At 37.6% G+C, this 16,957-nt stretch overlaps 2 protein-coding genes across 2 annotated transcripts in view; both read left to right on the plus strand.

Moving 5' to 3' along the window:
- LOC121738756 (PDF receptor-like) overlaps positions 1-16,957 on the plus strand; it is a 42,010-nt gene that overhangs the window by 12,750 nt on the left and 12,303 nt on the right. The window contains exons 4-5 of the mRNA XM_042130991.1: positions 13,410-13,520; positions 14,917-15,071. Of these exons, the coding sequence (XP_041986925.1) occupies positions 13,410-13,520; positions 14,917-15,071 (266 nt within the window). The remainder of the gene's footprint in view (positions 1-13,409; positions 13,521-14,916; positions 15,072-16,957) is intronic.
- On the plus strand, positions 93-7,993 carry LOC121739295 (tubulin polymerization-promoting protein homolog). Its single transcript, XM_042131672.1, has 3 exons — positions 93-202; positions 546-744; positions 7,779-7,993. Exons 2-3 carry the CDS (start codon positions 560-562, stop codon positions 7,972-7,974), a joined length of 381 nt encoding a protein of 126 aa, XP_041987606.1. The 5' UTR covers positions 93-202; positions 546-559; the 3' UTR covers positions 7,975-7,993.

The raw sequence follows: 16,957 nt of genomic DNA on the forward strand, positions 1-16,957 counted from the left end.
TTGACAAAAATTGTCATAGAAACGAACGCCTCATTTACATGTATGTTTATTTTTCTCTATGTCATTTACCTACACAATTTGTTTATGGAAAAGTATTTCATTTATAAAACTTCGATGTACACGTGCTTTTTAGGAAATTGTGACTATTATTATCTACTTGCATTTACATTAACTCTGGGTAGGTTTTAGGTATTCGAGAAAGGTACGCACTACGCAGTTAAGTATTAACAAAACATGTAGTAAATATTTTAGAGGTTATGATTTTTCTAACTTTCACGGAATCAAAGTCTGCCAAAGTTTGTAGGTATATGAATTGAAGAAATAAAAGAAATGTGACCTTCAATACTTCGATCGATATTATTATCCGATCTAATAATTCGATGATATAATAATTCGATCGACGAAGGGCGTTTTCCCTTTCAGTGAGAATCGACTTCACGACGGAGCTTAAAAATAAAATTATAGTAATTAGTATATTATGATAATAATTATACTTTCGTGAAGTCGGTGATGTTTCCAAGATAAAAAAAAATATTTTTTCGCAGACACCATTAAAATAATGGCAGAAGAGCCAGGAGCAACTTTAGATAGCCAATTTTGTGAATTCGCTAAATTCGGTGACAATAATCGCGATGGATCTACCATCACCTTGTATAGATCTGATTACTGGATGAGACAAGCTAAATTAATAGACGACAGAAAACTAACTATGACAGACACTGGAATAACTTTTTATAAATTCAGGTAAATGTGGTCTTTTAAAGTTTTCCTTGTAAACGGATTTGAAAATAACTATTTAAAGCTATTATTACGGCGAAAGTTTGTGTGTATGTCTGTTAGTTCTTTATGGCTCTGGATTAATAAAATTATGTAAACTTTTGTGATGAAATACTATAATATTTAAATACAAAAAGCTCAGCTATAGTTAGAAGAGTTATAATATGGAGCTAGTATTTTTATCTCGAGTTAACTTCTCTTAGTAAATTCAGTCATAGTAAATTAATTCTTATATAAGGTAAAACCACTAATGGCAGACGCTTTAAGGAAAAATGGAACATTTGAATGTTGTAAAATATATATTTATTTCAGTTCTGTGCCTTCGGCTTGACCTTTCGGAGATAACCTACCTTACCCAACAGTACACACATGCTTACTACTTACGTCATTTGGTCCCTGAGTGAGTTGCGGACGCGGGAATGATCGCCCCGCACGGAGCGGCGGGGGCGGGGCGATGGCAGGCGCAGCACTCGCCGCGCGATTTCGTCAGTACGCTTTCTTTACCGTGACATACGCACGTGCTACTGTATTGTGAATACATAATAATTTAATAACGTTGATGTAACGTTCGCAAATGTGGTTCCTTAATTAGTGAACTTACTGCGGCTGGTGCCATTAGCTATTATTATGCAGATGGCGCTAGGAAGTGGTGTGATAACGCTGGGGGAGCTGCTGGACGAGCGTGTGGGCCCAGATCAAGATAAGGAGATCTTAGATCGAATTAAGATCTTATCTCAAGAGTGTCTCCCGGAGGGATGGACGCAGTGGGAGGTGTCGTTGGCATCCAAAGAAGAGGTCTTCAGAAGCAAAGTGGACCCGGCAAGTTTAAATAAATTAGTATTCACTCTACCGACCGTGGGCCTAGTTCAGGCTTTTTATCCTGATATTGATCATTTGTCCGAAAAATGCTATAGAGAAATACGACTTAGGCTTCTCGATTGGGCCTTTACAAGAGCTCTAATAATAGGCCCACCAGCAATTGCTAACCGCATTAGGGGTTCGGCAGCTCGCACTTAATTTTTCAAACAGTCGGTGGAGTCACTGCGACCCCTTCTCCATACAAGAGCGGAGGCAGACAGAATTCTCTCTGGCAATCTGGCCGAGACAGAGGTGACGAATCGAAGGCGTAGAAGCATATCCTCAGCTTCAAGCAGCCGCAAGAAAAGGAGAATCTCTCCGTCCCCTTCCGACAAAAAGTTCGAGGCTCTGGAGAGGAAAATGGAGGGAATGTTCGCCCACCTCCTTGAAAAGATCGAGGGACAAGGTAGTCATGCAAATGATCAAGTTTTAGACGATTGCTCCTACTTTGAATCGGATCACGAGGATGATGAGAGTTTGTGCTCGGACGGTGACTCGTGGAGGGCTCCCAATATGAGTGAGTTCATCGACAGACCCCAGGAGGACCAGGTATTGGACGAAATTGAATTTCCGTCAAGAGTGAAGGAGGCAGAGCCACCTGTGCCAGAGCCCACGGCACAGCTCAAAAAGGAAGGCATAGAGTGTCAGCGGTTAGGCACTGAAGGCTGGAACAGAATTAGATACAAGGATGTAGAAAAACACCTACACGCGTCACCAGTTTTTAGTGCAATAAAAGTGAACACCGAACGCGGAGGCCTACCCACACAACCATCTCCTTGGCTTACAAAGCAGGAGTCAATGTTGGGAACCATTTCCCATGGACTATTGCTGCAAAGGAAGGCCCTGGCGGAGGGGCTGAATACAATAATTAAAAAATGCCCAAGTGCTGGGGAGGACCTGCGAAGTCTCTTGGCGCAGGATTCGCAGTTTAAGTTAGTGTCGGATAACCTCTTACAGTACGTTTGCGCTCACCGCGCAGAATCCATTGAAATGAGAAGGAGGACATTTAGAGGACGAAACGAGGTATTGGACACTACCCTACACAACATAGTGCCATCCTCTACTCACCTCTTCGATGACAAGGAGTTACCTAGCTTCATTAGGGATAATGGAGGCTCTAACGGAGTTTTTGGGAAATATGTGGGAAAAAGGATAAGGCTAGGAATTCGCCGTACGGTGCTTTTCGTAAACCATCGGGACCTTCTAACCCAACCAAGGCAAAGAACCCACAAGCTTGGCAGGCCCGTATCGCATCACTCCAAAACTCGCACACCGACTTTTCGGTCGGGGGGAAGATCCAAACTACTCAACAAGCAACGTCAAGCAGGAAAGGAGAACAAGCCGCAAAAGACCCAACGTTACTGACAACTTCCGGGGGGGGACAGTTGGGAGCTTTCCTAACGCGTCGGGAAAATTTAAGAGACCCAAAGAAGATCCTAAAAATTATATCAGGATTCACAATTCCATTCGTGACAAAACCACCCTCCATTCCCCTCCACAAAAATTTAGCGAGTTTTGCGACGACACCATCGCCTGCAATGACCAAAGAGTAAACATAATGGGGTAAAATCTAGTAGTCCTCGTCCCCAGCAACTAACTGCTTACATCGGTCACCTTCATCGAACGAAAAAACTAGCTTACCCAACAATTCTCGTTCACAAATCTGTAATTGTGACTTTGTGCGACCCCGTTCATGAGAATGGTCTTGCTAGTCAACCTCTAATTACGGCAATGCTTAAAGTAATTAGTATTCAGAAATCTTCTTCTTCATTGTCAAAGTCACATATTTGGAATATACAGGATTTGTTCGAATGGTTGAGGTCACATTCGCCAGATAGAGAGAGTATTTTTCAAGTGTCTCGGCACGTGGCATTACTTCTTTTGTTAGCATCGGGTCGTCGGATTCATGATTTGACGCTTTTAGGCATCGACGAGCAACACTGTGAGCGAACAGACTCTGCTATAACATTTTGGCCTAGGTTCGGTTCGAAAACGGATAACGCAAAAAATCGCCAGTCTGGTTGGTTTCTGACATGTTCAGGGGATCCAAGTTTCAGCTTAATAAAATGGGTCAACTGTCTAATTAAGGTATCAGCTCATAGAAGAAAGGCGCGAAAGGGCTTAGATAACTTATTCATTACCACTCGAGGCGAAGTCAAGGCCGCTTCGAGGGCAATTATTGTGGGTTGGTTGAAAGGTCCTTTTAAAAATTTAGTTATATCAATTGTAGTCCAGATTCCATCAGAGCAGCGTTAGCTTCGAATGATTTCGAAAACCTTGTTCCGTTAGATGATATTCTAAGACGGGGGAACTGGAGGGGTTCGGATAATTTTTTCAAACACTATTGCAAGCCAGTAGAAAAACCCCGAACAAAAAATGGGAATATTCTTAATAATGCGTTTAAAGCAATTTAATTCGCCCTTACTAACAATAAGATATTTCAACTTAATTGTGATTTACTGTGATTCAGAAATTAATAGTTCCTATAGTCTAATTAGATTTTATATAAGGCTGTGTTTTTAAGTTACGTAATTGTTAAGGCCAAGGAGGCTTTTTATGGTGTGCCTAATTTTAATGTAAAAACATTATATTTTTGTTATTTACTTGAATGATCGTCTTATTTTTTATTTTATTTCCTGTGATTCTAGTCCTTTATTACTTCTTTGGTCACAGTACGCTCTCAAGGGGCGCCGGCAGATAATTAAACACATCTCCGAAATGTCAAGCCGAAGGCACAGAACTGAAATACGACCGTTTTCCACCCCAGAGGGAAGAAAACGATTATTTCAGGTCTTGCCGAGGCTTGACCTGAGCAAGTCCTTGCCGGCATTTCGGAAATAGGTACTGACGAAATCGCGCGGCGAGTGCTGCGCCTGCCATGCCCCCCCCCACCCCCCCCGCTTCGCGCGGGGCGATCGTTCCCGCGACCGCAACTCACTCAGGGACCAAATGACGTAAGTAGTAAGCATGTGTGTACTGTTGGGTAACATAGGTTATCTCCGAAAGGTCAAGCCTCGGCAAGACCTGAAATAATCGTTTTCTTCCCTCTGGGGTGGAAAACGGTCGTATTAAAATAAAGGATTGATAAATTCTTCCATGTCTTCAGTAACTCTTACAAAATAAAACAATTATGATTATTCACTGACAAATAAATTAGAAAATAAATTATTGATCTTTTTGTAAACTTAGTCATAACAACTAATAGATGACATCACAGAAAACGAACATTACTAATAGTAGACACCAATTAGAACTAATAGTTGACATATAACATTACATTACATTTAACATTTTTCCTATTATTAGGTCTTTATTTGCCGTTTTTTCAAAAGATTTCATTTACTTCATCATAATAACTACATGTATATGAAATATTATCCACGTTGTCTCCAGATTCTATCCATTCTTCTTCCATGCTGAAACTATCTTTCCTTTTATATTTTTATTTTTCATATATTTTTTCCTAGCAAATTTATTAATTTTTTAGTCTTTAGTCTCCACGCTTCTCTTGCCTCTTCTTTTTTCTTCTTTATTTTCTCAGCTCTCCTTTTTCTTCTTTTTACTGCTAAAAAAGTAAAGCAATCGATTTTTAGATCAGACAAGGTTTAATATGTCAATTTTCAGGTACAGTAGTTTTCATTTGTTAGCTTGTGAATAGAATTATATTTTCAGAGAATATTAATGATATTTGCAGTAAAATAAACTACAAAATAACTTTAGTATGTATTGCAAAATGATGATATGAGTTCCATGTCATCTATTAGGTTTTTTAACATTTTCAAGAACTAATAGTAGACACCCTTTATATTGTTAGGGAAAATGGTTAAAAAATCATAAATAAACATTAATTAGTGTAAACAACATGACCATTAAACCAAATCAATAGAAATTACAAAAAATCAAATAAATGTATTCAAAACTTACGTGCAAAATTTCGCCTTCCTTAACCTATTTGCTAAGAAACTGCCGAGCGCGAGTTGACGCGGTCACATTTTTTACGAAAACTGATCCCATTTTAAAATTTTGTTATTTTTTCACGTCAACAGATAGCTTGAGAAGCTTATAAAATTTATAGTGTTGAGAAAAAATTAGACTTATTCTTATTTTTATGGTATTTTTGTCGTAAGTGTCATCTATTAGTTCCGAGTCTACCATTAGTGCTCTTACCTTAAAGGCGCCACTCACACACCTGCCGCAGGGGCAATCTAGGGTGCATGGCGGTTGTGGCGATATCGGGAGTATCTCTACACACTTGCCTGCCGTGCAGTGTTTCGGAGTAAGCTGAGCTGAGCACACGTATTGAGAATGGCACCCGTATTATCGACCAATCAAAAGATTGGAGTAGCCTTGCCGCTTTCTGTGGTGCTACCTCAAAAAAAAAGGAAAAGGAGATACTGGGTGAAGAAATGGCTACTGAAAAGAAGTGAGTTATGCCACATGAATATTATAAAAGAACTGGAAGTAGATGACTTCAATAACTTTTTACGGATGGATTTTGACTCTTTTGAAGAGCTTCTTGCAATGGTGGCACCATTTATAGAAAAAAAAAATACATACATGATGCGCTAGAGAACGATTAATGATTCCTGAGACTTGTTGAAACTGACTGAGAAATTGCCCCAATTGCGCTACACACGCAGCGACGGCAGGGACGACTTAGGGATCAAGGATGGTCTCGCGCCCCTGCCGCCCTGCCGCAGGGCCAATCTTCTAAATTGCCCCTGCATACCTTCACACATCACAATGAAGGATGCAATTAAGGGTCATCCCCACTCCTACACCTTAGATTGCCCCTGCGGCAGATGTGTGAGTAGGGCGCTATTCATTTATTACATATAAATAATATTTAATTGCTTGAACTGAAAAGGTTTTAAAGACAGGCGAGCAAAAACTACTTTTATTTTTTAAATCAGGCCTTTTTCTCTGATACTTCGTAAATGCATCAGAAATGTTCCGGGAATATTATTTTATTTCAAACGCAATCGACAGCTGAATGTCGGTGAAAAATCAAAGGTATTTTGTTATTACTTTCCATATTTTGTAAAGCTGTTTAACGCCTACAAGACACGCGGGAAAAAACGACCTTAAAGCTTAGACGGATTCCTGCGAAATTTTCTTATAAGAGGATTAATGTAATAATTATCGTCTACGGACTATAATATTTTACCGGGCAACCAGTCGCTGTTACTAACAAAATGTATAGAAAAATAAACCAAACGGACACGGGAATAACCTTAACCTTCTACCTACCAATGTGAAAATACTTTAGGGCAGGGGTTCCCAATCTTTTTCAGCCTGCCACGCAGTTACACGTTCAATATTTTATCACGGCGCCCTTCTTTGCCTAGCTATTACAAAAAGATTCATAAATAAATACCTTTAGTAATTATTATAGTTAGGTTAAGGGGGCGACTAACCCTAAAATGTCGATTTTATAATTCATTTTTATACTTGAAAATAAGCATGGGCAAATTCATAAAAACGCTGGGGCGCTTGCCCATATTAATCACAAAAAAAAGTTTTGCTCCGCCGGCTGCTACTTTTATAGCGAACTCTATATACACCCTAAAGCAGGGGTTCCCAATCTTTTTCAGCCTGCGGCGCACTTACATATTGATATTTTATCACGGTGCCCTACTCTACTAGCTATTACAATAATTACAAAAATATACATAAATAAACACCTTTAATAATTATTAAGTATAGTTAAGTTAAGCAAATAAATAATAATAAACAAATATTTAATCATCTGTCTGCTTTGTATAATAATTCATATTAAGTACTTATAATTTTATTTAATAATATTTGTGGTTATGGATAATGTTGGAGAATTGACTCACGGGCCACGGCACCCCTCTTGCCTTTCCACGGCGCACCAGGGCGCCGCGGTGCACAGTTTGGGAACCCCTGGCCTAAGTATTATCACTTTGTTTTGTTGCACCCTGTACAGACTAGTTGCCATGGTATCCCTAATCCCGGTGAAATAAAGCCCTCAGGGAAATTTCAGATGACACGCATTTTGATATCGCGCATTTTCACTATTTCGGACTAGTTCACTAGTTCGCTATTTCGGACCACAAATGTTTCGGACCCTGTAATATGAAACACCCAAGTACTGAATAATGAGACCTTATTGATTTCAGTAAATCGGAACTCAATTGGGAAGAATGGAAAACATTTTTGGATAACTTAATCGAGTTGAAGGGTTTGGACGGGGAGGAAATAAAGGAAATACTGACCAACTGCGGCTTGCCAGGTCAATCACCGGTCGTGGTGCCGCAGTATAGAGACTTCTTCCTAACATACAAACCCAAGGAAAAGGGCTTGATTTTGGGCTGAAATGTGGTGGCTAATAAATTTTTGTTGTAATTTGTGTTTTGATTTGTAGACTACCTATTTTTTATTTTGATTCCAAGTATGAAGAGTACTGTTATAATAATACTATATAAAAATACATTGTAGGTACATCGCTACGTCCTTATAACCATTACATGATAGAAATTAGTAGGACTATGCTGGTAGAGGCATGGCGAACCTACATTTTCGGAATAAATTTTCAGATTAGTCATAAAAGTTCATTCAATAATTTTTGTGATCCGATGCGTACCTATTTCAAAATTCGCTTAATTTGGTGCCTACTATGTAGAGTTGGAACTAAAAGTTTAATCCTTCATTGTTGGTTAAAATAATTTCGTTACTAGTTTTGTGAGCAGTGGCGTGCTTTAAATTTTATTTCGCGTGCCATTGGTGGCACACCTCTGCTATTCCTCTACTACTAGTTTTAAGAAAAAAATCAACACATTGCACTTCAATAGTACCGCCATATTAAGTGAAAACAAATATCAAAGAAGCAGAAATATAATATTTTGTTACGCTCTCGAAAAAGGAGGATACTCTTCTTACTCTACTTCCTGCTCTACCATCCCTCCGTATTACGAATTTTTAATCAGGTCAATTATTTCTACTTTTGTCGACACCTGCGGAGTGCTAATAATTGTTTTTCCCTTTTAATTTATTTGGACGCACTAAACATAATATAGAAAGCGTCCAATCTATGTTTTTCACTGCGTGGTAACTGGTAATCGGATGACAAAGCCCACGTAAATCCTTGCCACCCTATACAGGGAGGCAATTACGTAATTAATATTGCTATATTAACTACGATAAAACTAAAATGGATTCTTTTTTGTCTTTTTAAGTTAGCTTACAATGTAAGTACATAATATTAGGAATAATCCTACATTGGGCCCCAATGTAGGATTGTTCCTAACCGATTCAGTGCGGATGACACGGGAGCCGTGTCATACATGTTTTTAACGTGTGGCGTATGACACGTGAGCCGTGTCATTTAAAAAACGCTTGTATCTCCCTCAAATTACACTTTAGAAGGTTCTACTCTGAACAAAATGATCTTAATTTTCCACGTAAAACAAGGATATAGGCTTCGCCTCTGAATATTCTGTGAATTGAAAATTATTATTTTTTAACAAAAAATTAAAACCGACTTCCAAGGTAAAAACAAAAGTAATATTCTTAAACATAATCTAAAAAGAATCAAATAATTATTATTCCTTATTATAGTGCCGTCTTCAGACTTCGCCTAAACCTCAACTATTTCTGTACTCAATCTTCATGCTTTTGAAGTCGGTACCAGCTTACCTTAGCGTAAGTTCTATGTCAAGAATCTCAGAACTTTTCCGGGCTGGTAGCGACTTCAAAAGTACGAAGATTGAGTACAAAAATACTCGTAGTTGAGGTTTAGGCGAAGTCTGAAGACGGCACTATAATAAGGAATAATAATTATTTGATTCTTTTTAGATTATGTTTAAGAATATTACTTTTGTTTTTACCTTGGAAGTCGGTTTTAATTTTTTGTTAAAAAATAATAATTTTACCCTTTTTAGTTACCTATGAGACCACGAGGCTATATTACTTATAGCACGTTGTCTTAGAGTTGTACATATTATTACTAGCGGTCGCCCGCGGCTCCGCCCGCGTGGATGTCGGTTACGGCTGCATAAAGACTCGGTCAGCAAAATGATTCCCAGATCAATTCACAGACTCCAACACTGACATCGACGACGCGGACGCAGTCATTATCCGAAGGGATGCATATAGTGCACACTGCACAGATTGTCTTCCTCCCGCACACACATCCCCGCTTGGTGACGCCCACTATCGTTATATTTTAATTTTGCCATAATTTCAAAACTAAACGTCAAATTTTAATCATTTAAAGACCAAATATTATCTACATAAACTGTACTTAGTGACGAAATAATTTATTTTCATAAGGATTAATAGCATAAGTAAAAAATGTAGTCCAAAAAAAATTCAAGATTTTTAAATAAAAAAATGGTTATTGTGCCTCACTCGACATAGATAAGTATAGTGTGTCGCGGACTTTTTTGTATATATTTATAAGATCTACAATTACTTATAACATTTATGGTTCTATCTTTTATAGTTTCGGCAGCGTTTGCGTACGCTATATATAAGTAATAAGTAACTTTTCTGGTTGATTTTACACCTGGCGTCCGAAAAACCCAAATATCTAACGAAACCCAATTTTTTCCAAAATAAAATTTTGCCTATATTCAGCAGAAATAATGTAGAATCCATTGGCTTTTGCTTGGAGTAGCTTAAATAAAGCCAAAATCCTCGAACTTGTATCTATAAGGATTCAAAAGTTCTGTTGGGTACCTTCGGAACCAGGGTACATCCTGGTGCAAAATCTTACTTTTTGGTAGTATATGCCTAAAACACTTCTGAAAAAATCAAAATCACTATATGTTTCCATATAAATTTTGAGGAGTTCCCTCGATTACTCATGGATCCCATCATCAGGTCACCACTTTTATGAACATGGTCCCAAATTCGAGTCAAACCCTAAACAACACAAAAAGAATTTTGTGAATCTGACCACAAACGGCTGAGTTATCGTTGAACATACATAAAAAAAAACATACAGCCGAACGTATTACCTCCTCCTTTTTGGAAATCGGTCAAAAAGTGGAGGCCGTCAACCTTTTTTAAAAGGTGCATTCATTGCGGATTACACGGCAGCCGCGTCTTATGGGTTTTTAACGTGTGGCGTATGACACGTGAGCCGTGTCATCTAGAAAGCGATTGTATCTCCCTCAAACTACAGTTTTTACTCCAAACAAAACCGTCTTAAATTTCCACGCAATAATACAAGCCTATAGGCTTCGTTTCTGAATATTCTGTGAATTGAAAAAAGTATTCATAGGTCCGCCGGACCCCCGCCGGGTCGCACTCTGTTCATACATTTTGTTGTGGACCCCGCATGCTATCAGAATTCTGACGTGTCAAAATGTATTTTTCTTCTTTTTGTCCAACTCTGCGACATCGACCCTCTTAATTAGGCCTTCAGGCCCATTTTGGAAAAGGCCGATCTAGATCTTAGAATATAATGACAATAAAATATCGAATATTATTAGTGTTTTCATTTTTGGTTTATGGCTCACAATGCACAAGGGGGCTACGGCCTACGACACTGTTACTGTACGGCGTAGCGCTACAATGTACCATCGAAGAAATGAATTAACAGGCAGTTGACGAACCTTATGCAAATTATGGTGCTGGGGGCCTATTATGAGCTCTTAAATCCATTCACTTTACGTCCTTATACAGTCAGTATAAGGACGTAAAGTGAATGGATTTAAGAGCTCATAATAGGCCCCCTGTAATGTATTATGTAACGTTACAGAGTCGAGCATTGTAATGCGCACCTTGTAATGATACAACACCGAGCATTACAATGCGCACCTTGTAATGACACAGTGTGTTATATCTTGATACAACTTGTAACATCAACAAGCTATATTATGGAATGCTCAAAGTCGAACATTACACTACACTACGTTACATTACACGCGAAAGCTTGTCAGTCAGGGAGATAGTATTGTAATATAATACTCAAAGTCGAATCTTTAATGTTACATTACACGTGTAATGTAATGCTCAAAAATGAATCTATAATGTTATATTACAAGTGAATGCTCGTGGTGAGGGAGTACCTTCAGATCGCATCAATGCCTATGAATCAACTTCTTTGAACCTATCACTTGTGCAGAGTACTACTTAGTACGTTGTAGCACCACGGTCTACGGTACAGCTGCTACAGAAAAAGTTAAAAGGTTAACAATTTTTAACCCAGATAAATTATAAAATTCAACTGAATGGAACTTATTAAATAATTTATGTGTCGATTAATATAGTTATATATCATATAATATCGGTATTTGTAAATTTCTTTGAAATTAAATATAACTGCAATATTAAAGGAAAATGGTAGTTCAGACTGGTTTTGTGATAACATCAAATTACATTGATTTGTTTAACATCAAATTCTTAACTTTTATAACTGAGAAGTCTATTATGATGTCATATAAATTTTACCAATTTTACAGCAATAAAATTGAAAAAAATTTGGCTATTACAGAAGGAGGGGCATTTCGTACCCACCAATGTAGCACGTTGAGACATATACCAAATGAAAGGGCTTGAAAAGTTGAACATTTTATTGTATGACGAAAAATCTCTAAACCATGGGAGAAAAAAGTTAATGAGGGTAGAAGGTAAGAAAAAAATCACAAAAAAACATCATGTATTATTGCATCAATTTATAGTGTTGCTGGTAAGGAATCATTTCTGGAGAGTAATCGTATATAATATGACAAATATAAGGAAAGTGTTATATTTTAGTAATAAGTATATTGTTTCTTATTTTTAAGAAATGTATGGGTAAACAAAAAAACCTTAAAAATCTAACATACTTAATAATCTAACAGTACATTGTTAGGTACTTTGGAAAAATTGTTTATTAGCAATACTAGCGAATGGCAAGCAATAATACAGGGTGTTTATTTTTCCTAAGCAATAAAAAAACAACCTATATTATCGCACCATGCGATAGTATTGATGCGATAAAAATTTATCCAAAGTGATAATTAACGAAAAAATCAGGCAAAGGTTCGACATTCAGCATTTCATTGTTTTCTCATACATTTCTGTGAAATATTAAGCAATATATCGAAATACAACACTTTCCTTGAGTTTGCTATATATGATTACTTTTAACAAATTGTTCCTTACTAATTATATCAACACTACAAATTAATTCAATACAGAATGTTATTTTTTCATTTTCGGGAAAAAATTAAACAATCTGTAGTGCCATTCGCTAGTATTGCTAATTATAAAACATTTCTCCAAAGTGATTAAAAATCCAGAAAAGGTCAGATAGAACCTTAAAAAGGTTTTATTGTTTTCTCATACATTTCTTTAAAATATGAAAGAATATACTAAAATATAACACTTTCCTTATTTTTATCATATACAATTACTTTCCAGAAATGATTCCTTAACAGCACCACTATAAATTGATGCAAGGATTTTATATACAACATTTTATATACATACAAGAAAATGTACAGATTTTCAAGCCCTTTCATTTGATATAATAAAGGTCTCAACGTGATACAGCTTGGGTACGGGTTCCATACAAAAATGCCCCTTCTTCTTTCACTCTAAAAACAATCTAGTCGCTCGCACACAAACACCGTGCCGAAGTCTGCCGAACTGAAACGACATTAGAATAATGTTAGGTGTTTTTCGTTACAGAATTTCTTGATCTGGTTGCCGCTCAATTTCCGCGATAAAAGCTATGCAATAGGTTAAAAATCGGTCTAACACAAATACTGCAGTAACGAATTCTCGCACTCTAACAAAATTACCTTTTTTTACCACAGATGCAGTGTTCTGCAATGCCACATTCGACAGCTATCTCTGTTGGCCGCCGACGAGGGTAAACACGGTTATACACCAGAGCTGTCCCAGAGTACGACTCAGTGATCCCTCCAGTAAGTTTTTGACCGACTTAAAAAAATTAGGTTATCAATTCGACCCGTATGTAATATTTACAGTATTGCCTTGCAGTTTTCATATATTATGTTAGTTTATATCATCTGAATCAATGTGCTAAATTTCTATATGTAATGTATGTTTATGTTTATTATCTATGTATATTGTATGCAGTACTATGTTAAATTGTGTTTAATTAACCCCCGACAAAAAAGAGGGGTGTTATAAGTTTGATGTGTCAGTCTGTCGGTCTGTCTGTCTGTCTGTCTGTCTGTCTGTCTGTCAGTCTGTTTTTTTTGTTTGAAAGCTGACTTAATTGAGAGTGTTCTTAGCTATGGTTCATCATCATCAGCCTGCTCCGTGCTGAAAAATCGCGGTTCATCTGGTTCGTGAAGAGCCGATTAGCAACTTGCAGTCATTTGGTGGGCTTTATTGCATTCTAGTTCGTGACATTTAGGAATATTTGCACATTAATGGAAAGTTGACCTGGTGCATCACCTGGTAATCAATAGGATACCCAACTCCTTACCAACTTAGAGCAGGGGTTTCGTGTTTGGGCTCATTTTAATTGCGACAACTAGTAAGACGTAGATAAACAATAAATTTTTGCATGCTGCTGCTGCAGCATCACCTTTATTCTATAGGAGCCGAGCTCCATATGAACCCAAAGTGGAGGTTTCATGTTTGGACTCATATTGACGGCCTCATCCAAAAGGACATTCCTAGATGGTATTCATTGGGATATAATATGATCCTGTTGATAGTAATTATTCTGCACTTATAATTACCTACCAACACAAGTTTAAAAAGCATGAAATAAAATTAAATTAAGAAATTTAAAAAAAACCCCGCCAAACAACTTTAAAAAGTAATGAAATAATATATTTTACTGACTTTAAGTTTCAATAATTGTAAAGTGATATTTTAGTCCATAATTGTTGTCAAGGTGTGTCGGGGGACCGCTAATGTAGATGTTTGACTTCACATAACATTATAGTTTAAGGGTCAGTTTTCAGCGAACCAAATCGAGACAATTAGTGACATCAGACATGGCGATACAAAATGCAAAAGACACTGTTGGCGGTCCCCCGACACGCCGTGACAATTTTGCACTAAAATATCACTTTACACTTAGGAATTATTGAAACTCAAAGTTAGTAAAATATATTATTTCATTACTTTTTAAAGTTGTTTGGCGGGGTTTTTTTATATTATATACGTTAATCATAGACGAATAATGGGCTAAAGTTTAGACGCCGTATGAGTCTAGTCTATGTGTCAAAAGATGATAATTATTAATAATTAATAATTATTAGTTATCATGTTTTATTTTGTATCCTAATATACATTATATCATTATTAATCTTATAATTTTTACTACATTATTTTTCTCAGATTTTGCGTACAGAAGATGCGGTTTCCACGGTCTTTGGCTTGGACGACGAAACAATGAGAGCAGTGTGAAGGGCTGGACGAACTTCACTCCCTGCTTCCCTACCGAGCTCCAGTCTTTGTTTGAAGAGGTGTTCGACGCTAAGAATAGTACACAGGTATGTAATAGAAAAGTAATAAAAAGATTTAGGGTATATACAGACAGACCGCATTTCAACTGTAATCCAACCGCAAATTGCAGTTCAAGTGCAGTTTGAATGCAGTTGACACGACTGCAATAGAACTGCAAACCGAACGCACAGTCGGATTGCAGTTCAGTTGCAGTTACGCCAACTGCTCACTCTAACCTTGTTTTTGCTACTGATTCGATGCGCGGGAGAGTGGAGCGTGCGGGCGGGTGGGATGGTGCAGTTTTCACACGACTGCACGCCAACTGCAACTGAACTGCAATCCGACTACACGTTAGGTTTACAGTTTTATTGCAGTCGTGTCAACTGCATTCAAACTGCACTTGAACTGCAATTTGCGGTTGGATTGCAGTTGAAATGCGGTCCATCTGTATAGACCCTTAGAGATGTGCCGACTATCCGGCCACTTTCGTAGTCGGCGGTCACGTCGATGCAACGCTGACGCAACGCGCTGTGTGACTAGCTCTCTCGGATACATCCAAGGGCGTCGCCCTAGAGATTCTAAAAAAGTTGCACAATATATATATAATATGCTATTATAACTTATTTACAAGTTTTTTATTGCACAGCCAAGAGCTCGCGCTAGTGTAGCTTTACACATTGGACTCGGTACTGTCACAGAATATATACCTATGAATATAGTACTAAGATACTGTTATTACAATCGCTGTAGATGTAAGGCTCGTAGTACAAGTGAAAAGCTAATACATCCGTAGCCATAATCGGTTTGGACCACTTGTCGGCCGATTAGTCGGCTTCTTTGCAACCGACTAATCGGCAAGTCGGCTAGTCAGCCCAAGTCATGATCTGAACATCTTTTTGCCATCGTTCACGTATGTGCGTCGTTCAGTCTTCCACCCTGCGTTTTTCGTGAAAAAAAAATGACACTGGAAATAACTGTCACGTCGTTTGCCCAACACGACACCCTTGTTGTTTTTATTTTTATAAAACAGCTTTTTATTTTATTTTTATAAATTAAATTTATAATATTACAGGGCTCTTTTTATTTTTTATAAAAAAAGCCTTGTTGTTAGTATAAATACGGCATCATAGATCACGTGACACATCACTTTATACATGCCCATCCGACGCATCATTAATTGCAACCCGGGAATCGAATCCACGAGTTCCGTGTCAAGAGTCATTCCAAAGTCTAAACTATTAAAATCTAATAACTATCTATTTTTTTGGCACTTTCATAACGGGCATTATAGTTTTTACGCAGTATTTTAATTCCATCTGTTGCGGGGTGGACCCACGCCACGTGTTGTCATAGCAACGGGTGGAGCCCTCCCAACCATCCTACCGGCACAGGAGATCGATAGAAAAATCTAAAAATAAATTACAAGTGCGTATAGTAATAATTATTATAAAAATGTTTTAAATTGCTAGAAGCGTCTTAATTACCGTATGCTACTGGAACCGTACACAATCCAAATTAAAAATTTTGCTTTTTTCTCTCTTCCTCGTATTATATTATGACCAACTCTATCTTTGTCAAAATTAAATAGGTGGACTTCTTTAATTAATTTTCGGTTCAGAGTCTATTTGATGCAAACTAACCTTTCTATTAGTTAGAGAATATAGATTAAAAATCTTCTGAGCTGGGAGTGTGATTTTATTTATTATGTAAAATCATTTTGGCGGATCATTAATTCCACAATAAAAAAGATTTCACGTTACGAGTATACTTGCCCACAGCCCAAAGTACATCAAGGTGTCAAAAAATCCAGGACGTTGGTTGGACCCCACCCTGGTAAATGTCAGGGGTCAACACAAAGGGAATCCAAGGTTACACGTTCCTAGGGCGCCTAGGATTTCAAGGACAAGGCTAGCTCTGGGCTGGCTAGTTGGCG

This window comes from Aricia agestis, chromosome Z (assembly GCF_905147365.1).
Source record: "Aricia agestis chromosome Z, ilAriAges1.1, whole genome shotgun sequence".
NCBI lineage: Eukaryota > Metazoa > Arthropoda > Insecta > Lepidoptera > Lycaenidae > Aricia > Aricia agestis.